This window comes from Vigna umbellata, chromosome 1 (assembly GCF_029865625.1).
Source record: "Vigna umbellata cultivar VRB3 chromosome 1, Vumbellata_1.0, whole genome shotgun sequence".
NCBI lineage: Eukaryota > Viridiplantae > Streptophyta > Magnoliopsida > Fabales > Fabaceae > Vigna > Vigna umbellata.
Window position 1 is genome coordinate 91,367,738 of NC_142165.1, and position 25,199 is coordinate 91,392,936.

The 25,199-nt window shown below is 33.9% G+C and overlaps 2 protein-coding genes and 1 non-coding gene across 3 annotated transcripts; 2 read left to right on the top strand and 1 right to left on the bottom strand.

Annotated features, from left to right (window-relative positions):
• Positions 1-2,038: 2,038 nt before the first annotated feature.
• On the top strand, positions 2,039-2,110 carry TRNAM-CAU (transfer RNA methionine (anticodon CAU)). The gene has a single exon. It is a non-coding gene; the product is annotated as a tRNA-Met (tRNA).
• Positions 2,111-10,387: 8,277 nt separating this feature from the next.
• Positions 10,388-14,893, top strand: LOC124831653 (formin-like protein 6). The gene is made up of 4 exons (XM_047305715.2): positions 10,388-12,290; positions 12,371-12,573; positions 13,361-13,602; positions 13,697-14,893. The coding sequence occupies exons 1-4, from the start codon at positions 10,894-10,896 to the stop codon at positions 14,489-14,491; spliced, it is 2,637 nt and encodes an 878-aa protein (XP_047161671.2). The 5' UTR covers positions 10,388-10,893; the 3' UTR covers positions 14,492-14,893.
• A 369-nt stretch (positions 14,894-15,262) lies between these two features.
• On the bottom strand, positions 15,263-20,038 carry LOC124831665 (calcium-transporting ATPase 2, plasma membrane-type-like). Its single transcript, XM_047305739.2, has 7 exons — positions 19,622-20,038; positions 19,370-19,424; positions 17,197-19,136; positions 16,929-17,087; positions 16,467-16,638; positions 16,032-16,330; positions 15,263-15,795 (listed from the first exon to the last, which is right to left on the bottom strand). The coding sequence occupies exons 1-7, from the start codon at positions 19,796-19,798 to the stop codon at positions 15,556-15,558; spliced, it is 3,042 nt and encodes a 1,013-aa protein (XP_047161695.1). The 5' UTR covers positions 19,799-20,038; the 3' UTR covers positions 15,263-15,555.
• Positions 20,039-25,199: the final 5,161 nt, after the last annotated feature.

Genomic DNA, 25,199 nt, shown 5'->3' on the forward strand with positions numbered 1-25,199 from the left:
TTATGTTGTACAAATTTATCTTTTCCAAAAAAAACCTAATCGATGTCCCTGCCAAAGAAAAAGTATGACTTTTTTACAAAGAAATTCCCTTACAATTTGCTGGAGTAAAAGCTGTGAATATGGTTGTGACTGTTTCCTATGCCCTCGTGTTCATCAGTTTGCCCACGATAATAGCTATTAATAATGAGCGTGGTAGAAAATAGATCATTCAAGCACACATGTTCAATCTGTGGTGCTTGTCGAGTCCATCTCTGTGGCCCATTGGAAGGGCCAGAAAATGGAAGCCCATGCTATTAGCTTCATCTATCACTTAACCTGGGCAGCATTTGGAAAATCAAATTAGAAAAAATGTATTAATTTAGTTTATTCTTAATACTTTTTAAAATAGAAAAACGTGAAATAAGAGTAAAACAAAAGAATAAGATGGACTCTTTTTTCTCATTCTATTTATGTACCAAATACCTCCTTAGTTAAAATAGTAACGCAGATCATGTTCTAAAAGTCTGGGATTTGTTTTTTTTTTCTTTTTCATATACGTCGGATTTATTTATTTTTTTGTAAAAAAATCAAATAAAAGAAATTTCTTGAAACCCTGGAAGGAAGGAAAATGTTGTGAATGGACAAATGGTTATACAACTGTTTTGTTGTTGTTTGTTTTTGTGTGTTCAGAGTTTTCAAGGGCAGGGGAGAATTAGGAATGGTGGGGCAAGAATTAGTTTTGTCCATCAACATATTCATCGAAGATCATGATAAGTTTGGGGATAAGGATTGATGAAGGGAAGTAAAAACAAAATATTAATGAATAGTTAAAATTAATTTATGAACAATTTTTTTAAAAAAAATGGATGTATTCAAACTACTTTTTTTCTGTAAACTACTGAGTCCGGCCTTCAATCATGGAAATACTCAACGTAATATTAAATAAATAGAAAATAAAGTTAAATAATGAATATACTATTAAAAAGAACTTAGATTAGATCTATAGAAAAAAAATGACACTTTTGCAAACGTGATTGAGAACTTGAAACAGAAAAAAACATGGTTTGCATTACATCTCTGAACATATCTTTGGTACATTAAACAATATATTATAATTATTTAGAAACCTCGAGTTTCAATCAGTCATATTCGAATCAGTACGTGAGATTTATGTATCGTGGTTGATATAATATTAAAAAAATGCGAGAAAGCACCAACGAATAAGGTGACAAGAGACACATAGCATTTTGACATTGCATGATTGGAGAGTAGCTTGTTGGTAACAAGCCACGTGGAGTGGGAGGAAAAAACATTTGTCATTCGAGAGAAATATGTTGCGGCAAAATGTCTTTCTCAAGGAACAACGTTCCTGTCTGTAAGAAAAGAAGTGAAGGAGAAAGCCCTTCGGTACACATGCATAATCCAAGGCATGCCCACATGGAAATCTGAAGGTTCAAGGAGGTAATGATGCCAATTTATAAATAACAGAGCAATGATGTGTTAGAAAACATTATTGTATAGTTGTTTGAATGATGAAGCCTATAAACAAGCTGAATCAGAACTTGGGTAGGATGTCAAAATTTTATATAGGGACATAACTAGGGTAGGAAAAAAATATAGCGTGAGGAATATTTCCCCCAAAGTCGAGCACAAAAAATAATGCTGAAAAGTAAATAAAAGAGAGGAATCAAAAGCTGGAATGGTATTATTGAAGAGGAAGAGATGTTGTCCAGTTAAGTAAAGCATCAAACTTTTGATCACGACACATTAGTATTATGAGTGCACACTGTTAACTGTTACTTCTTTTTCCTGCTTTTTTATCTTCTGTCTCTCTTCCCTCAACTATGCACTGCACCCCCACAATCCTCTGTCTCAAAGCCTCACATCTTCTTTCTTCCACATTCTTTCTCTTCTTTTCATTCTCTATCCTCATCAACACTACTGTCTTTTGGAAAAAGATATATTATACTACTATGGAAGGGGACCACTCTGTCAAACTTAAAAAGACAACATTATTGATTTAGTCTAGATAAAACATTGTGCAAGTTAATTTCATTGAATCAGAGTGGCGCAGCGGAAGCGTGGTGGGCCCATAACCCACAGGTCCCAGGATCGAAACCTGGCTCTGATAGAGTGGCTTCCGTTTTTTATTTTTTTTAGTCATGGTCCAAATAATGGATTTTTTATATTTTGAACCCCTCTTATTAACTAGAAAGTCCATACAAAAATTTTCTTGGAAAAAAACAAAAAAAAATTACGAAAAAGATAATCCTACCTTACATTTAGAACATTGAATCCTACCTTACATTTAGAACATTGTGACAATTTCTGATAACAACGTATTTCACAATTATGCAAACAAATACCTGTTAGATATGGATTACCAAAATACGGCATTTAATTTACAGAAATACACTTATGATGCGTATTACTTTTTAATATATTGTGATATTCTTATGGCGAAAAAGTTATTCAATATGTAGAGCTTCTTATTGGGTTTGGAATAGCAAGTTGAATCCTTACTACTGCTATCTGTTCATATTTTGGGATCACAGATTATGCCTATTTCATGTGCAACAAAACTGGACCAAAGTGATATGTAGACATTATTTTATATTTATTATGGAATTATGTACATTGTTTGGTTCGATTACAAAGACGTATGATTGTATTTGGGATAAAAAAATAACATATTTATTATTTCTCCATAAATTCAAGTAACAAAGTTTACGAATAAAACATAAAATTACAAAACACTGAACCGATAGAAAGCAAAACCTAATCCAAACAAATAAAAACAGATTATTTTATCTGTTTCGATTTTTTTTTATGATCAAAACTCAGATTTTTTTTTTCGATATGAATTTGAACACCCTACTATTTGAGTGCAATGGAAAACTGATTTGAATGGAGGGAATGTTGGGTTGGAAAGAATCTACATGTGTAGAAATTAAAATTATAAAATAAATGATAAGATAAAAGAGGGATTTATAATGATGAGACATAGGGGAAAAAAAGTGGGGAGGGAAAGTTAAAATAGAAATGGTTTTTAAGCGTGCTTTTCAGCTTTACTTAATTTCATATGTTTATTTTTTTAGAATTGGCGATCTAGGTAAAAAGAACTTTCCGATCACCGGTGGGATTTGGGCTGAACATGAGTATAGTCACTTAGTAATGTACATAATATATTTTTTTTAAATGTGGGTAGGAGGACCAACTCAAAGGATTCAATTTAAACGTTATGGAGGATCGGGGATGAACTAATATTAAAAACATTATTATAATAATTTAATAATATAAAAATATATATTTTAGCATTTAAAATACATAAAAATCAAGCTAAAATACGTTGCGATACTTAAATAAAAAATTAAAATAATATATCTAAAGTTTTTACTAATAATATGTTTATATGTAGAATAAAAAAATAACAAATATTTTAGTACATCTTTATGTTTTACGAGAAAAATATAAGTATACATTATTAAATATTTTTATTTAAACAGATTTAGATCGGTTCTTCCACAAGTTGTTCTTGTAATTTCTTTAAACTAATTAAGTAACGGATTCACCAGTTGATTTGTTCAACGGTCGGGTTCGATTTTTAAAATAGTTTTTTTTTTTTCAGAAAGTAGTTCAATTTAAAAAAAAAAAAACTGTTAGAAATGTTAAGCGGGATCGGAGAGAAAGGAAGTGTGTATATATTATAATACACACACTTAACGTTAACTACTGAATGTTTTTAAATGCTGAGATCTTTCTATTTTTCTTTAGGAGCTGGAATTCAGATTCAATTATATGATTGTTAATTACTTTCCTTAGTATAAGAGTTTTTTTTTTCTTTTTAATTTATATATGATTAAGCACAAGAGTTATTGCATAATGAATCTTAATACAGTCTGAATAAACACATGTGGATGCAGGTTGGGACGAAACTTAATTTGTAAGACAGTCCAAATCGGGCGGAAAAATATGCCACTAGAGACTATATTCTTAGTAAAATATTCTTAAGAATTGTTTCTTTCCAACAAACAATAGCAGTTAAAATAATTAATCAAGTTGTTTAAGTCATCTTATTCTATTAAGTCATCTTATTCTAGTATATTTTTTAAGTACTTTATGGCAATTTTTTTTTCTAGTCATAATATATATATATATATATATATATATATATATATATATATATATATATATATATAAAGAGAGAGAGAGAGAGAGAGAGAGAGAGAGAGAGAGAGAGAGAGAGAGAGAGAGAGAGAGAGAGATTTTACATAAGTAGATTGGTATGTATTTTTTTTACTATAAAAGAGTTATTCCTTTAGCCTTTTTGTTCTCTTTTATTGTATATATATTTTTAAAAATAACTCCTAGTTACTTTTTAAAATAAATGAAAACAGTGTTCTTCTTCTTCTTCTAAACTTGTTTCTTTTAAATAAGTTTATTCAATCATATTAAAAATTATCATTACTGTCATATTAAAAGAATACTGTTCTTTGAAAGAATTTAATGGTTGGACCTCATATTGTTACAAATAATGATATTTTAATATAGACCAATATTTTTTTTTTCCAGTGAACATGAAGATCTAATTTTGTACTACATGTATTTGAACGTATAATAAGAATGATATAAACAAAATTATATTTCTCTTTTTTTTACGCCAATATTAATTCAAAGATATTATCTTCTTTTTCATGTTTTTTAAATTTAAACAATCATAGTATTTTGATAATTGAAATAAAAAGGATTTTTTTAATTACGTTGAAACCCTTTTTATAAAATAATTAAAATATTTTTGTTTGTATACTTAGTCAATACTAAATTATACTCGTTTTTTTTTTTCATTTATCAAATCTTATTTAAGTCATTTATTTAAAAATAATACAAAAAAAAAAACATTACTAGCATCATGTTTTTTATCCGGAGACATTTTTACTCTCCTTTTTTTTATTGTCTCTGTATCTTTTTTTCTCTCCCTCCTTTTTATATGTTTTCAATTGATAATCAAAGTTGACGATAGAATACTAACTCTTTACAAAATTATCCGATCAAATATCCTTTATGATTTGTGTCAATTTAATTATTCTTTTGTTACTTTCCAGTATAAAAAATTGATAAACTGATACCACTAAGTTTTGGGTTAAACAAAATTTTCACTCTTTGTAGCAATTACTAGAATATTTTATTAATTTATAAATAAACTACATAAAGTAAGAGGGGATTGGAAAAAAAGTAAAAGAAACAAAATTTAAGATTGTTGTAGTGAGACAAAAAAATTATGAACTTGTGAACCGAGAAAAAATAGAAAAAAAAGAGTATTAACTTCGAAGTTACGTTCACAATACATAACTACAAATATTATTCCATTTTTATTTTGATTTATGTTTCTGAAAATTTATATCTGTACTCCCAATTCATAAAAAAAATGAAAGTTTTAAATATAATAAAACATATGAATATATGTAGAGAAGGAAAAAACATATATTTTTATTGCCTATGATTGCTAGAAACTTTGTGATTGTTCGAAACATTATTTTTATATATTCTCATTCTTCTTTAATACCAATGGCTAAATACCATTTTAAACTTCAAAGTATAATGAATTTGGTCTATAATATATATATATATATATATATATATATATATATATATATATATATATATATATATATAATTTAGCCAAACAATTATTTATGTAATGTATGTTTGGATGGTCTTAATATTGATATGGTTATGCTATTACAATTAATCAGTGGTTGGATTATGATCTATTTATTGTTTTTTATTAATGATTTCAGATATTATTTGAATATGTCAATTTTTTAAAACAGAATACTACTTTTTAAACAGATACTTTTGAACTAATTAGAATGATTTTAATATATAATAAAGGTTTAATAATCTCAGGTCCAATTTTAGTTAAAATTATTTATTTTTATTTCTTTAGATTTTACTTTTATTAAAAAAGGGTCAATGTAGTTCGTTTTATGTTCCTTTTAGAGAATTACAACTTGATTTTATAAAAGTTTATGTGATACAAAGATCACTCATCCAATGTGACACTAAGGTAGATGAACTTTATATAATGCCTTAGTGTCATATACATTGTCATGTTATCTTTTAAACAATATCTGTATATTTTGACCTTATGAATGTTGTATAACACAAAGGTAAATTATCTAATGTGATAAGGTGAATAAACTTTATATAATGTTTTAGTATCATTTACATTGTCATGTATCCTTAAACAATATCGGTACTAATTTAAAAAATAGAGACCACATTAATTTTTTTTTAAAAAATGAATATTATATTTACGAAAAAAAATTAAGAGACCGCATTGAATATTTATAACAAAAATTGAAAAAAACTATTATACCTGAAAATTTTTATTCAATTATCGTTTCTGGTTGAATATAAATATTACTTAGAATAGAATTTCATTAAAAAAATATTTTTATTTGACATTTTTTAAGTGTAAAAGTTCAATACAAAAAGTTCAATACAACAGCAATCAATAATAAGATATTAATTCCATTAGGATTTTCCTAATATTTTTCATACTTGTCCTTCATCCTCATTGCCATCAATTTTATGCTCACATCACTACTCTCAGAATATTGTCAAATCTTTTTACCAATTCCAAACACCTCCTTCATATACATATGACTCGTGACATAAGATGAACCAGAAATGCGTAGGTAGAGTCATAAAATATCTTTAAAAATGGTAGAATAGACCTCACATATTCCCAATCTTCTTCTAATGGCACACCATCATTACTTTTGGCCATTTCAACACCAAATTTCTTATCTTGAATATCTAGCAAGACAAAGGCATCTTTGTACTTCAAGCTTGCCTCTAACATTAAGTAAGTTGAATTCCACCTAATTTCAACATCAAGACAAACTATACCTTTGTAAGAAATTCCCTCTTGTTCAACACATGCCTTGAATTTAGCAAATCTAGCAGGAGAAGATTTCACATATTTAACTACACTCCGGATTTTTGAAACTGAATCTTTTATCTCTTTTAAGACATCCTTCACAATCAAACCTAATATATGAGCACAACAACGCATATGAACATATTCTCCCTTCAAAACAAGACAATTCCATGATAACATCCTTCTTTTAAGGTACTGGACTCCAACATCATTCGCGCTAGCATTATCCACTGTGATGATAAGGACTCGCTTCAACTCCCAATTATTCAAACAAGCCTCAACATGTTTAGCAATGAGCTGTCCTGAATGTCCCGTTGTTTGAGAAAAATTCAAAATTTTCTTTTGAAGTTTCCAATCATTATCAATAAAATGAGCTGTTAAACTCATGTAATTTAGGTTTTGGATTGATGTCCATGTGTCTGTAGTTAAACAAACCCTCTCACACTGCTTTGATAGAAACATTTTCAACTTTGCTTTTTTCTCTTCATAGAGTTCCCATATTTCACGCCTCAATGTAGTGCGGGATGAGACTTCAAATCGTGGTTGCAAGGACCATACAAAGTCACGGAAGTCCTCATTTTCCATAAATCGAAAAGGAAGCTCAGACTTCACAAACATCTTCACCAACTTCATTCGAGATGCATTTTGGTCAAATTTAGAAATAGTTGGTGAAGGACTAACACTAACTTCTGCAATTGATGATGAAAGCTTTTGCCTTTTGAATGCTTCTCTATTAGTGTTTTCTTTACATCTCGCCAAATGATTCCTTATCCCACTTGTTCCAGCCAAATATTTAATCAAATCACCACAATAATTGCATTTGGCCTTCTTCTCAGAATGTGGTTTTTGTTTAGTAAAATGTCCCCACACATCTGATCGACCCTTACTATTCTCAGTTGATGATGAATCGATACAAGGAGGTAAATAATCCATTCTAGAAGTATTTGGTGTGAGGGTTTCTACCGTTTCTGACATTCACGTCACTACATTAATTAAGAGTTCAATCAAACAAAAAACAAATTTATTTTAAATGATGATGATATAGGGTCTGAAAACAAATTCAGAAATCACGTCACTACATTATGTCACTACATTTTTCTTTAAAAAGGATTAAACTTCAAAAACTATCAACATGAACATGATGTTGAAATTTCTCCAGCCAATTCAACAATAATTCCTTACAATCGCTAATTGACAATATTATGTATCTAGTTAAGTGTTAAAGTACCTAGTCAGTCTGTACTCACCCAATAATTTCAAACATACTAGTTAGATAAAAAAATATTAATATCCATTTAGATTTTGAGTTAACAAAAGGAAGAGAAAAGAGGACCCAATAGAAATAAAAAGAAATAGAGTAGATCAGCAGACTGCACATCAGCAATCATAGGATGATGATAATAGTTTATAAGCTTTGGATATGTTTTTAATTTATAGACTTCTAATGTATTCACTGATGGTTTATTTAGCCGATCTAATTTCTTTTTCAATTCTTCTATTTTTAAATCTGTATCGTTTTTTAATCTTAATGAATCTAATTCTTTATGTGGTACGTTGAATAACTTACATATTAGTTTTATAGGTTCTTTTAAACTACTAGAAGTTTCTTTTTGCGTCTTACTTTCTATTCTAGTTAATTGTTTTGACATAATATGTATTTGAATAATTACGTTGGGAATGCAATTTTTTGATATCTTTTACTTGTACAGGCTTATCTTCATTTTTAAAATATTTATATGGACTAACTTCTATTTCTATATCTTTTATGGTTTGTATTACGATTCTTTGTTGTGGAGAATATTCTGATTCTATTATTTCAGTATTTACTGTTTTCCAAGTATTCGATATTTTGTCTAATGGACATATAGATTTATTAATACTAAAGGGATATTCCAAGTTATTATCTCTATTGTAATTCGAAAACCAGTCAAAGAAGTATAATTTTATTTCATTGTCTTAGGTATTTATAAAATTTTTCTCTAAAATTTTCTACTTGTTGTTTTGTAAATGTTTTATAATACCAATCTCTCCTTTCTTTATTAAAATTAGCTTCATAATCTTGTCTAATCCAATTTTTATCTATTTCAAAAGTTTCTTCTCTACTTAAAGTATTTAATCTTAAATCACTTAAAGTTCTAAGTATGTTTGACATCCTTAATCTTTCTCTAGTTTCCATGTAAAGGGACCACCTCTTCCGCTGAACTTGAAATGATTCCACAAGAACTTGTTCATAGTTTTGTTCATAGTTTTGTATAACACTTAGAACTTGAAATGATTCCACAAGATTTGTATCTGACTGCTGCTCCACAGAACCAACATCATAAGAGGTTCTTTGTGGCTTCTCAATCTCAACTACCCCCTGAGCATCACTTGACAAACATGGACCCTTTGCCTTAAGGCACTGCCTGTTTTCATTCCCTATACCCATCATTTCACTGTCTTTGGAATTCAATGGAACCTGGGGTGTGTTCAAGGTGGCCGGCATATGTGATTAACATTTCTCGACCCCACTCACATTTTAAACTTTTCCAAGATTTATGCTTCTTGGTTTTTTTGGACTACAGAGCATAAAGCCACTACCCCACTCACCCACCACACATCCATGAATTCGAGAACCACTGAACCTAGCAGCAAAGGTTAAAGACACAGAGCCTTTAGCCTATAATTAAAATTCTAATTATACCCTTATTCTAAGTTCTTAGAGTTTTAATGAAAATTTAGTGGTAACATACAACAGTCATACCATATGGTAACAATCAACACAGAGAAAAAAATATTGGGAGAGCATGGATTCCATCTGTCAAAAGCTAAACAAGACACAAATATGCCAAGGTAAAAAAATGTTGAAAATCACATCGAACAATGCGACTAGGGTTCACACAAAAAGTTCATAGCAGCCTGGTAAACTCACCTTTGACGAGGGCGAGTCTTCGATAACAGTTTGGCGACAATAGAGTGCGGCAAAACCTTCAACAGTGGCAAGTCTTCGACGACGGCGAGTCTTTGACTACAGCAAGTCTTCAACGGCAACAAACCTTTGAGAACCTTCAATGGCGGCGAGCGAACCTTTGATGAACGGGAAGTAACGAGAGGACGGCGAGTCTTTGACTACAGCAAGTCGGCAACGAACCTTCAGAAACCTTCAACGGCGGCAAGCGAAAACTGTGATGGAGAAAGGGGAAAGAAAACCTAATTTTGAGAGAAATTGTGATTGAGAAAAAGAATTGGAAAAACTGAAAGAGAGTTAACTGGTTAACTGTACTAGAATAAAAACAGTTCAGTATTTTTAAACTGAACTATTAATAAATATAATTAGTTTTAAGTAAAAGTAATTTAAGTTTTTTAAGTTTAAAACAGGATAGTTTATTCCCAGCCCTACGGAAGGTAGGAAAGTATAAGAGCGTACGGTAAGATTTTATTTTGTTTTGGCATACCATTACCTAAGTAGGTAACGTGTTCTTGTCCTGATTAAGGATTCCCTTCCATCAACACGCCATCTCCTTTGCTTCAGTTTTGAACCAGTTGGCTGTGTTTATAGCTTATTCCGACACCATCTTTCTATCGTTATATATTAAACTGAAAAGTGTAAAAGCAAGTATTTAGGTGAAGAAAAAGATAAAGTGGCAAAGTGGAGTGTCCACACACAGGATTTCACGGCATCTCTCAAAGAGTTTATGCTTTGCTTTGGCCTCCTTACCACCCAGACAAAAACAACACCTACGTAACACTCCATAACTGTCATCGTCGTTCTTATGTTCTTATGCATAAGTAACACCCATTTCCACTGCCACCTCACATTCCTCACTCCTTACTCACTATTTTTACTCCAAAGAAGTTTCCTCTCTCTTTATTTCTTTTTTCTTTTCTGTTTGTCTTTCCAGCTAAGTAATTTGCGTAAACAAAACCAGACATGTATTATTGTGTAGAACAAAAGGCGATAATAAGCAGAGAAGCCCACAAAATTCACTATGAAACCTCACCATCATCATTTCACCTTCTTTTTCATTCTATCATCATTCTCTCTACTTCCCACTTTCAGAGCTATCAACACAACAACTCAATTCCGCATTTTCAATGAAACAAGAAGGATTCTCCACCAGCCTCTGTTCCCGGAGCTCTCAGCTCCGCCGCCACTCACCCCACCGCCCCCTCCGCCCCCGGATATTCCTTCTTCTCCCGACATTCCTTTCTTCAATGAGTATCCCGCGGGGCAGCCGCCGCCAGTTCAGAACCTGCCTCCGGTTACATCCTCCGGCGCCGTGATCGCGAACCCGACGGCGACACAGCCCACGAAGCCGGCCAAGAAGGTGGCAATTGCGATCTCCGTGGGAATCGTGACCCTGGGAATGTTCTCCGCGTTGGGCTTCTTCTTGTACAGGCACAGAGCAAAACACCCAGTGGAAACGCAGAAACTCGTTTCTCGTAGGCTTCCGGAAGATTCTCCGCGGGCCCCACCACCCTCGAGCTTCCTCTACATTGGAACAGTGGAGCCCGCCAGAACGTCGCTCACCGAACCCAACGGAACGAACATTATCACTTCTCCTTATCGAAAGCTTGATTCTGTTAAGCTTAACTCCGATCACCGGTACCGCCCCAGTCCCGAGTTGCAGCCGCTGCCGCCGCCTCAAAAGCCGCCGGACGAAAGCCACTCGCCGCCGGCAGGATTCTCCGACTCATCATCGTCGTCCGAGGAGGAAAGCTGTGAGACGGCATTTCACTCGCCGCACGGGTCGTCGCTAAGCCGCGAAGAGAATTGTTTCACGCCGGTGTCGCGCCACAGTTGTCTCGCCGCCGCCATACCAGCGGCGGCTGCTGCTGGTCCGGTGGTTCCTTACTCGAAGAGAACTTCACCGAAATCCAGGTTCTCTGCTCCTTCGCCGGATATCAGAAATATGATCGTACCGCCGGCGAAGCATTCTCCACCGCCGTCACAGGCGCCACCAGCTTCAACCAAATATCAGCAAATAGAAAAAGTAACTAGCATGGGTCCTTCTAGAAGACCGAAATTCTCATCGCCTCCCCCAGCACCGAATTTGACTCATCTTATTAAGCCTACCGCTCCACCTCCTCCACCTCCTCCTCCTCCCCCGCCGCCGCCGTTTCAGAAGGGTTGGTCTCCGTCAATCAGTGCATCTTCGTCCTCTGTGCCAAGGAAGCAGCGAGAGTCTTGGTCTCGAAATGGAGGAGGGTCTTCTGCTAACAGTGTTAGTGTAAGGAAAGGTTCTACTGAGGAAGTTGACAAAAGGCATGGAGGTGATGACGTGGGTGGAGCGAAACCCAAGTTGAAGGCTCTGCATTGGGATAAAGTTTGTGCTACTTCGGACCGTACCACTGTGTGGGATCAGTTAAAATCCAGCTCCTTTCAGTAAGTAATTGAGATAAGTTATTGTAGTTAATGTGATTCTGTGATGGGTGGACTGATGTTTGTTTGTTTGTGGTGTGTAGGTTAAATGAGGACATGATGGAGACCCTGTTTGGCTGCAAATCTACAGGTTCTGCTTTTAAAGAGACTGTCACTAGGAGATCAGTTCTTCCCCCTGTTGAACTCGAAAATAGGGTGTTAGACCCCAAGAAATCCCAAAACATAGCTATACTCCTAAGGGCACTTAATGTCACAAGAGATGAGGTCTGCGAAGCTCTTTTGGATGGTAAGTTTTTTTTCCTTCTTCTGGACATGGAGACTAGTCGCACTTCAACTGCACAATAAATCGGATGTTTTGTTGCCTTGTGCAGCTTTACGGGTTTTGTTAGATTATTTAATAATAGGATATTTTTAGGGGAGATAAGAAAAACAAAACAAAACTGGGCATGATATGGTTCTTAACATCCGCATAAGTCTTGACTATTGAACAATAGTGAAACATCCCGGATCATCACGGTGGCTCTTTCTACACTTTTACACTAGAAAGATCTCACATTCATTGTTAGACTCTTTTTTTAGGAATTAATTTTATTGCTCTTGGCATCTTAATGGACCAACCTAGTACTGTCACAATCTTATCAACTACTCAGCTTTGCCTTTTTTAGCTGTAACGGTCAAACTTCCCTAAAAGCAGTGCCATACTGTTTCCCAGCCATGATTGTGTCATCATAAATACAGATTATTTTACTATTTTTGTTCTGGTCTTCTAACCCAGATATATTCTGTTTTTATTCCGTCAGTGTATCATTTTTCTATTGCTTCAGTTTCAGTCTTTCTTTATTTTATCTCTTTAATTGGTGTCATCTAACATGATATTTCTAATTTCTCATGATACATGATATCTACTGAAGATAAACCAGCAGCTATCCCTTATATAGTTTCTTCAATGTCCACTTCCCTTAGTCCAATAAATAATTCTGAAATTGAGTATAAAATGTTGATGACGAATTCTCAATTGCATGGATATGTATCATCTACTGATCTTAGGTGGCATCGGTTTTTGAATGACACAGGGAACCCTGAAGGTTTGGGAACTGAGTTATTGGAGACTCTAGTGAAGATGGCTCTAACAAAGGAGGAGGAAATAAAACTTAAAAATTATAATGGTGACCTATCAAGACTTGGTTCTGCAGAAAGATTTCTTAAAGCAGTGCTTGATATCCCTTTAGCTTTTAAAAGAATTGAAGCAATGCTGTACAGAGCTAATTTCGAAACAGAAGTTAACTACCTTAGGAAGTCCTTTCAGACACTGGAGGTATTCATCCCTTTCTATATTCAGTGTCTCGTTTTCATTTGCATTCTGTTCTGCCTCGGTATAAATTAATCAATCAGCGGTTCACATTTACCAGGCTGCAAGTGAGGAATTAAAGCACAGTCGGCTATTCCTCAAACTTCTCGAAGCCGTTCTAAGGACAGGAAACAGAATGAATGTTGGCACAAACCGTGGTGATGCTAAATCTTTCAAACTGGACACACTTCTAAAACTGGTAGATATAAAGGGCACAGATGGGAAGACAACGCTTCTCCACTTTGTGGTCCAAGAGATCATTAGATCTGAAGGAACAGGTGGTGAATCTGCGAACGAAAATGTTCAAAACCAGACAACTTCCCAATTCAACGAGGACGAGTTCAGAAAGAAAGGATTGCAGGTTGTGGCTGGACTGAGTAGAGACCTAGGTAATGTCAAAAAGGCAGCAGGAATGGACTCGGATGTGTTGAGAAGCTATGTCTCAAAGCTTGAAAGTGGGCTAGATAAAGTGAGCTTAGTTTTGCAATGCAGAAAGCCTGATATGTATGGAAATTTCTTTAATTCAACCGGGCTATTTCTGAAAGACGCTGAAGCGGAAATTGTTAGGATCAAGGCTGATGAGAGAAAGGCCTTGTTCCTTGTGAAAGAAGTTACAGACTACTTTCATGGTGATGCAGCAAAGGAAGAGGCGCACCCTTTCAGAATTTTTATGATTGTGAGAGACTTTTTAAATAGTTTGGATCAAGTCTGTAAAGAAGTGGGAAGGATGCAAGACAGAACTGTGGTTGGTTCAGCTAGATCCTTCAGGATAGCCGCAAGTGCATCATTACCTGTTCTCAACAGATACCATGCAAGACAAGATAGCAGTTCAGACGAGGAAAGTTTATCCCCCTAGTGCTGTGTATAACAAAGAAATGAGAGTGTCTTAGTATAACACAAACTAAAATGATTGTTTCCCAAATTTAAGTTAATTTCCCCTATTAGGTCCATAGGTATAAATTCAACAGATTTTATTTCTACCAATGCCTAGAGAATTCCTTCCACAAGATTGAAGAACAAACAGTTAAAGGCACGATGACGAGGAAGATAATAAGTTGTTGACAGGATATGTACCTTGCTTACCATCTCCACTCAATTTCATAAGAACCCGAATGAACATTAAATGGGAAGTTTAGTGCAAGACATGCATAGCTTTTGTTAGTTCAAATCAAACCCACATCCCATAGTTATGACAGGTTTTATTATATGAGATTCCCATACATTTTCATACTATAGAATAATACGATACTAATTTACATGTATTTTTCTAATAAGTTATTAATGATGAATAGCAGTTTTTTTCAAATCCTATGTGTTTGTGGTGGTTTTGGGGAGGAGAGATAACTAAACAACGCTGGCACTTGTGTGTGTGTATAAGAGCAGAGTCAGAATTACCCTTTCATAAAAGTCAATTAAAAGTTGTTCCGGTAAATTGAAAGACTGGTTATTGATTCACATAATTATTTCAGTAAACGAAAACATCTTGGAAAATAATAATTTTGCACGAGTGATTGGTGTTACCACATGTCAGCTATAGCAAGAAATATGCTGTATGTACGTAATATTTGGAAGCATACTTGTACAATCATATTCAATCTATAATCAACAGTATCCACTCTGGAAAAGGGTTCAGGTTTTCTAGCCTAAATTTCTACTAGCCTTTGAAAAATAAACAACGAGTGCTAAATAAAACATGGCTAAGAGGTTCTTTGGTAGTCGCTTATACAAGACTAACTATATATAACGGCACGAGACTCCACATTTCTACTTTTATTTGATCAAACTCTGGTTCCTACTCAAGAAAACCTCAAGCAATATCGGACCTATTAGTGACTGTACAAGAGTATGGAACCTCGAAGCACAGTAACATAACAAATATGAAGCTGTGTTTTGAAAACTGGATATCCCTTCATGCATGGTTCAGACGGGGATCTGCTTTAAGCGAACTGCTAGTGGCATGCTTCCATATCCAACCCCTAAGCAGAAGATCCATTGTACCAGACTGAGAGGTGTTGTGTTGGCAAAGGTTCCCAAGTACTCAACTATTACGATTTGAAAGAAAACAGTGCAACCGAGGACACCTATAAACACATGATTATCCCATATGCCTTTAAAAACATCTATTTCCTCCATCTCACGTGAATTTACCTCATTGAAAACCTGCATAACCAAACGAATCCATGTCTAGTTAGGCAAATTTTCTCCGTTGCCAATTCATTATTTTCTCATGCATCTGCCTAGGCAACACGTTAAGGTTCCATAAAAAAACATATTAAGGTTACTAAAAGTCTTGAAGAAATCATTCGGTAATCACGAAAATTAGTGGAGGACATTGGCACGTGATGATCTGAACTTGCTAGTAAATTCTGTGAGGAGGAGTGTTTAAGAAGGATTACCTGACAGAATACAAATGTGTTGAAAATAAGAGTGTTTAAAACCACTTCAGCATTCGGGCCTCTGATGAAAAAGACCCATTTACCTACTGTCTGAAGAAACCATATCACCACAAACTGATACAATGATTGTCCTAAGATATTCCTCCACATGACATTGTTGATGAAGTCACCTCTCCTCCCAACTGGTGCACGCTTCATCAAATCATCAGTTGGGGGTTCTGTTGCAAGTGCAAGTGCTCCCAGCGTGTCCATTATCATGTTCACCCACAAAAGTTGAACAGCTGTGAGGGGTGCACTGCCTAAAGACAAAATTCACGTAAAATCACACGATAAAGAACCTCTTTTTTTTTTCCAGCATAATTACTACTGCACTTTCAACGGAATGAAAAATAATGAAAGGGTGCTTGAAAGACAATTTAGGAATAATGTTTTAACCTGTCATGCATGCTGACGTGAAGTTCACTAGTAATGCAACCACATTTACAGTGAGCTGGAACTGTACGAATTTCTGAATATTTATGTAAACTGAACGCCCCCATTTAGCTACTGTCACTATTGTGGAGAAATTATCATCCAAAATAATGACATCTGCACTTTCTTTTGCAACCTGCACAAATCTCCTTGCTTTAGAAGTTTGAGATTATTTGATCAAAATGAAGTGCACTATATTCACCATCCCCTTTCCTATTCTTTTGATTTCAAATATTCGATCAGGAATGGATCATATTAGATTTTCACAATATATTCGTATGAAGGACAATGAAACAAATATCCTAAATATGATTCTGCTGATAAAAAGTAATGATCTTAAACACTATTCTTTTTTCACATGTGAACATCTCAAAGGAGTTAGATAAATTCCCTATTATGCCAAGCTTATCATCGCAATTGATTCACCTCAGTTCCAGCAATTCCCATAGCAAGTCCAATGTCAGCTTCATGAAGGGCCGGGGCATCATTTGTTCCATCACCAGTTACAGCTACAACTTCACCGAACGTGGTACGTAGGTGTTTCACTAGTGTATGTTTGTCTAGAGGTGATGATCGAGCCATAACCTTAGAAGAAAATTGAACACATCATATTATTTAGTGCATATCAACCATGTTCCTCGTTAAGGATTGAATCAATCAGAGATGTTACTCATATAGCAAGTATATGAAGTACCTGAATTTTGGGAATTAGATCAAACAATTCCTCCTGAGTCTTCTCTCTGAAGTCTGGACCCTCAATGGCTATGCCATCATCTGTTAAAATCCCACATTCCCTGGCTATGGCCTTTGCAGTATTTATATTGTCTCCCGTAACCATTCTCACCATTATTCCAGCAGATCGACACACATCAACCGATTCCTTAACGCCAGGACGAACAGGATCTTTGATACCAACAACTCCTATACAAGTGTAGCCAGTTGCAGGAATAGGGTCTTGATCTGAAAACCCATTTTCCAATTCAATATATGCAAGGCAGAGAGTTCTTAGTGCCTCACCAGCAAACTGGTTGATTGTACTCGTGAGATAATTACCCGATTCTTCATCGATGGAGACAACAACACCCTCTGAGTTTATCACCTTGTCACAAGCAGCCAGAATTATTTCGGAAGCACCTTTACAATGAGCCCTTAAAGCTCCTCCAGGGATCTCCAAAACCACACCCATTCTTTTCTTCTCAGAGTTGAATGGCTCAACTTTAACAATCTTACATGTTTGTCTCTCTGCATGAAAATCCCCACCCAATGATAAGCCAAACTGCAACAGTGCTGACTCTGTTGGAGTCCCCAAGATCTCACGCTTACCTTTCTTGTTAACCACAACTTCTCCTCCAGTGTTACTAAATATTGACTGAAGCAACATTTTCAAAGCAGGGCCTGGGAGTTCAGAGGACAAACTAGAATTATTACTCACCTCCTTGACCTTCATACAAATACATGTTTTCACCACAGTCATGCGGTTGGTTGTCAATGTCCCAGTCTTGTCACTGCATATAGTTGTGGCTGATCCCATAGTTTCACAAGCTGCCAAATGCCTCACCAGGGCCTTGTCATTCATCATCTTTTTCATTGCAAATGCAAGGCTCAATGTCACGGCTAGGGGTAACCCCTCTGGGACAGCAACAACGACAATGGTAACCGCAATGGCAAAGAATTCCAACATCTCCATTGCATCATCTGCTGACCACCACCAGAATCTTCCCTCTTTGAGTTTGCGGCCCATGAGTCCTTTCACCAAAACTGCAAAGGTAACCACTGCAAAGAATAGTCCTATCTTCCCAATAATGGTTGCTACTCCATTCAGTTTAACTTGCAATGGGGTTTCATCATCTCCTCCTTCACTCAGAGTTGCCATCAACTTGCCCCATTGAGTCCTCATCCCGACTGTGGTAACCAACATGGTGCAGGACCCATCTTGGACCTTGGTTCCAGATAGAAGAAAAGGGTTTTGGGAAGTCACCATCACTGGCTCACTCTCACCAGTTAAACTTGACTCATCAATCAACACAGAAAATCCTGAAACAAATAAGCCATCCGCGGGAACTTGGTCTCCAATGGCAAGATGAACAATGTCACCGGGAAGTAAACTATATATTGACATTTTCTGCCTGTAACCGTTTCTTGTAACCTGAATGGAAATCTTTTTCTTCTCCTTGTCTAAGTCCTTGAATTGCAACGATTGGCGATAATCACTTGTTGCTGTCACAAAGACTACTAGTAAGATACTTGCAACAATTCCAAGGCCATCATGAGCACCTTTGGGCCATCCTTCCGTTAATATGCCAACTATCAGAGACACAAAAGCACACGCCCCAAGGATCATGAGAGTCATGTCTTGTACGGCTTCGAAAACAAAAACCCAGAAACTCCGAACTTCACTTTCAGTGAATTTATTGACTCCAAAAAGCTCTTGTCTCCTGCGCCGTGATTCAGAATCACCACTAAGCCCCGTGGTGGTTGATGTTGAGAGCTTTTCTGCAATGCCATTTACTCCACCATGAAACTTAAGCTTCTTTACGTCGTGGCCTTCAACAATAGACCCCATTTCATCCGCACAGATTTGGAAACCAGCAGCTTTAACTTCATCAGGCACAACATAATCGCTTAGTTGAACACCTGCGGGTATATATATGATCACAATTCACAGATAAACAACCTGATTCTCAATGAATAGGCTTAATTTCTATACTATAAAAAGCTTTACACTATCAACCGATCATAAACTGTAGTGTTAAGTACGATTTTTAAATAATTATTATAAAAGTCAACAGACTCATAGACATAACAATGACGACAGTCTAAAAACCGGATAAACTTCTAGGATTTTGAATAAATATGAAGAAACTTACCTTGGATAAATTGAAATGCAGCTTTGGAAACCAAAACAGCAACCCTTAGCTTCTCCTGCATTAAGGAGAGAATAAGCCTTTGAGAGTATTCTCAAAAGCAAAATGGCTATTACAGTGTCGAAGAATCATCAAACTTTTAATGAATTTGCATGTCAATAAATAGATTCGAATCTACCCATTTGAAATCTATATTGAAAGATACGTCAAACCTATACATTGGAGGTTCAAAAAGATCATATAGAGATTGATTACCTGATTGGTACGACGCATTGCAGCTGCTTCGTAACGTTTAGAGATGTTGGCAGTGAAACGAAAGCGTCGTTTGGGGTTCTTTACCACCCCACATACCTTCCTCCATTTTTGAAGAGCTTCGTCAGTAGTGTTTTTGGACTTCACTCCTCCAAAATTTTCATGCAAATAACTCTCCATCTCCCTTCTAATGTGCTTTGATCTTTTCCTTCTTTGATGCCTTCTCTGCTATCAATCGACTGTAAGACTCTTTCCAAACCCGAGCTCACGTTAAGAAAAGCATGCTAATATGCAGTAACACTGTATCAGCGACCAGGTAGTACCATTGTTAGAAAAGTTTAGGTTACGTTTTGGTTTGCATATGTTTTCATGTAAAGACAGGGAGAGAATGAATGAGGTTGGAACCTCGTGAAAGGTAAAGTTCTGAGTCTAAGAAAATGAATGGAGAGGGGAGAGATGAAGAAGCAGAGGAGGGAAACGAGTGCGGATCCGAAATTTTGTAGTGTTTAAGAATGAATAACGGTCCATTCTTCTGTTGTTGTCCGTTGTTTCGGGAAACTGGGGATGAACGAATTCCACGGGGTCAACCTTCTTTTCTTCAATAAAAGAATTGAGAAATAAAATGCCGTAATGCTTTTCTAAAAAAATTATCAAATCCAAGCTATAAGAAAAATGTTGAAAAGAATTCACTGTGAAATAGTGTACTTAGCATTTAAAACTTTAAATTATATTATAATTTTAATCTACCTGTGATAGTTTAAGTGATTAGAAATTTGATTTTTTTCTAACATTACGTTTTTGTTTTTGAGTTAGCCGAATGGAAAAATAAATGTCGAAAAGGCAGTAGACACCATACCATTTATTTATAAGTTGTTTTCATTTTAGAAAAGTATAATTTTTCTTTCATTTTAACGTGGTTCACCATTCTTGCCAACCTCTCGTAATGACCCTTCAATCCAATGCAAAGACTTGTCAGAACCACTACCTGCAGATTTACTGACCTAATAGAAAGAAAAGAAAATTGCCAAAAACAAAGAATATTTACATAATTCGAAACAAAATTGGCTGCTATTATGCAAATATTTAAGTGAAAATATACTTATTGATTATGTTGTTAACTTTTAAAAAATTATGTATGTTTTCATTTATTATAATAAAATAAATAACTAATATAGTATTATTCAGATAAAAGAAATACATTTTTTAATTACATTTATTACAAACTTTTATTGAAATATATTCATTTTCATTTAATTTACCATTCTCTTAATCCAAACAATCTTTCTTTTCTTTTTTCTTTCCATATTTTCATTCCTATCTCAATCCAAACAAACGTAAACCATTATTTGTCAAGATGACTTCTCCCTTATCCATCTATTGATGTTGCTACCCACTTCGACCAACATCTCAAGTCTTACATCATTTTTTTTAAATCAAAAGTAAATTTAAAGTCAATATTTTTACCAATTCACTTAAGTCGAAAGTCAAATGTCTGATATAATATGTTTATAATCTTAAGACAAGTGAAAGAAAATTATCTTAAAACAAAACATTTGGAAAATTACGTTTCATTTCATTGAATATTATATACAACTAATTATCAAATATATAAATCGAGACAAATAATATATTATACAATAAATCCTCGCTAGTTGGTAGTGGAAAATGGTAAGTTTACCAATATTATATAATAAATATTATTCTTTGCAAATAGATTCATGTAACTGACTAAACAATTTTTTTTTTATATTTTTATCAAATAGTTAGTGTGCAACAAGAAATTTAACAAAAAATATTTATGATTGTCAAGATTAGATTTCATTCACTTCATGAATTCACAGACATCTTAATTTAGTATTCAAGTCAAAATTAACTCACTAAAATATTTAAATTCTATCACTAGTGACTTTGAGCTTATGATAACTTATCATGTTTCAATTCCTTAAATCTTCAACTAACAATCATGCATTAAGTTCGAAAGTCTTAAGATTAGTTATGGATCATGTTCTATCCTTATATACAAGCTCCATTAGGTATTCCATTTCAGTTCTAGGTTTAAAAAACATTTTCAAACACCGGCCTAACCCGGCCCGACCCATCATGATTGACCACTTAGTGAGCCAACCCAACTCGGCTTATTTATTAGTGAGCCAACAAAAATTAAACTCGTCCCGACCCACTACGGGTTGGAGGGTTAAATGGGTTGGTTCACTGACTCACCCAAATTAAAATAATTTCACCCTAAAATGATGTTAAATTACAAAGACAATTCAAAATAAAAAAATTAACACACAATTCAAATATAATCCAAGATCAAACCCAAAAAGCGAATAAATAAGTTTACAATATTGATAATTTTTATGTCACTTATCCATCTATAATATTATATACTTGAATGAATAAATTTATAATATTTTGCTCTTTTGAAACATCTTTTTTTTATTCTCATTTACAATATAATAAAAAAATGTTAACTAATAATATTAAAACACAAAATAATAAATAATTAAATTAAACCAGATGGATTGATGGGGTTGGTGGGCTTGCCACGGGTTCAACTTGGGTGAGTCGGGTTCTAACTGAGCTGAGATGAAAATTGATCCGTATAAAAAAAATTATTTTTTTCAAACCTAACCCGGCTCAAATCCGTGGTGGGCCAGATTGACCCGTGGGTTCTAACCCAATTTAACAGCTTTAGTTGCTCAATATAAATCTCTTCTTGCAAATTGTCATTGAAAAATGCATTCTTGACATCCAATGGATAAATAGGTCATTGTTGAAAAGTCACCACAATTATAAATAAACTAGTAAAAGCTATATTTTCCACGGGAGAAAAAAACATATATGGACAGGTCAAACGCAATAGTGACAAAAGGAAGGTTATAAGATATTGCAGCGAAAGAAACCATTGATGAACAAGAGAGAGAACCCTTAAAAATTCAAGATTCTCCAATCAAGACACCTGAAAGAGAACAAAAGTAACTTAGATGCTCTAAATAGCTATCTAAGAAGAGGCAGGATGTACGACCACACACGACAAATGTGAAAGACAAAAAAGAGCGACTTTGACGCTTTAAATCGTTGCTTGAAAGGAGGCGAGATGTGTCACCACGTACCACGAAAAAATGGAGCAAATCAACAACTTCAAAAGGCGCTGAAAGCGCGTAGGAACTCCGATGAAAGCATCATTGATGACACGATGGTCACTTAGCCGAGGCGATCAAAACTATGTGATCATCGATTGAAACTGAAACTCCAGTAATGATAGCGATAGACGATGATGTCACTGATAGTGGTAGATGGTGTCATCGTCGGCGGGTGTGGTGGTAGTGACAATAAGTTTTTTTTCTCAAAAGAAATAAACTTTAGATACCATGTTAAATACAATAAAAAAAATATGTATAAGATTAATTCCTTTGTGTTGAATATACACATAATGTCTTTTATTTGTAATAAAACAAAAATAAATTAATCTTAAAATATAATTTAAATAAAAAATAATAATAAATTAATTAGATAAGATAAATATAATATATCTAAGATAAATGGGTTGAATTGCATCGAGTTAGATGACATGTAATGCAAGTATTAAAGAGAGACAAAAAGGAATTTTAACTATTTGTAAAGTGTTTGTAATCTCTTGCCACATAAATTATATCTTTTTTGTCTAAGTTACTAAATGGAGGGGTTACAAGTTGTGTTCTTAGTTTTGAAATAGAAGAAAGAAGCTATACAAGGATGAATAAGCTAAATAGTTGGAAAAGTTGCAAGGATTTTCAAGTGGTTTAAGAACTAATGCTGTGTTCGTTTGGAGGGAAAACACTATTCACGTGAATTACCGCGGACGGATTTCCAAAAGCAAGGTCGTTCGTTTTGGTGGATTTGCACGGATTTGGTAAGACGGATATTCGCTGATTTGCGGGATTCCACTGTTCAGCTCATCTCGCAAATGTGTGAGGATTTGCGATGATTTACGAGGGAAAGACTCATATACCCATTTGCTTCAGCCAAAAATAACACATTAATAACCGGTTACAGCAGAGTGTAACCGGTTACAGAGAAGAACAATTTTGCTTCCAAACGCGTAACCTGTTACGCGAACGTGTAACCGGTTACGCAATATATATTTTTTCAGTTTTTTATAATTATTTTAATATTATAATTTAAAAAGATGTACATTTTAATAAAATTAGGTATATTATATTTTCTAATTTATTAAAAATAAGTTGATTATTTAATTTTTATAATTTTTAAACATTAATTTTATAAATTATTCATAATTTTTTTTATAAACATTTTTACAATTAAATATAACATTTTATATTACTTTTATACCTAGGGGCATTTTGGTAATCTTTAATTTCTACCAATTAAACTAATTTTTAAAATCTATCATATCAATCAAATCCTACACTAATTCTCACAAACTTTACTTCCAAATCCACTCTCAATTACCCACAAATCCACTAAAAAAAAACAACTAAAAAATTACCCTCAAATCCACTCAAATCCATTCAAATCATCTCCCCTAAATCATTTCCTCCAAATCCATTCAAACGAACACAGCCTAAGTGAGGTTATAAGGTAAAGTATTATTATAAGACAGTAAAAGAAAACGAAAGATTATATATAGGGAAGTGAGGGATAAAAGGGTAAACAATGTACTTTTTATTTAAAGTTTTTTCTATTTTAAGTAATTCAATTATTTTTATAAAACTTTGTAACTTTTTACAATTATTTATTCAAATAACATTTTTTTTTTCCTAAAGTAGTTGACATATCTAAAATGAATTGAATTCTTAAAATATTTATGCTAAGACTTTATTAAAATTTTCAATTAAGAATTAAGGTATGTTTAAGTTTAAAACGTAAAATTGTTATTAATAAATAAAATTCACAATTTTGATTTGAAGTCTCACAAACATAAAATATATTCGTCTAAGTAATTATTTTATTGGTCAATATATTTCTTACTAAAAAATCATCAAGAGATTTCACTTGTCGTATTAAATTTAGACGTTTAACAGTTACAAATTAATAGTTGAAAAAAACGGTTACATGTTAATACAAATACATTAAAAATACAATTTAGTATGATTTAATAAATTTTCAACGCCAAACACTAAAAGTCAAATTAAGTGATTGTATTATTTTTATTTTGAATTTAGTTGGTTTTGAATTTATAAGAATTAAATAGAAGAATTTAGGAAAATAAATTGGGTAAAATTGATTATTTGAAATAGTTCAAGTGTATTGGTTATAAGTGATAGTAAACGGTGATGGTGATGAAGAGAAGGAAATGATTAGTTGTAACGTCATAAATTAAACTGAATGTATGAAAATAATTTCTATTTTGATAGGGTATCGGGGTATCCGACCGAGAAAGTTAGATGGCAAATTTATCAACGGCGAAATTAATGTGAGAGCATTTATGAGTCGTCACATGTGCCATTAAGTTTTCTTCCCACCCCCAAACATCATTTATGGCCTTTCACCCCAAATTCTTCACCACCCCCTAATCTCATTATCTATTCATATTCTCCACTTTTAAATCAATTTTATATATTTCTTACCACATATT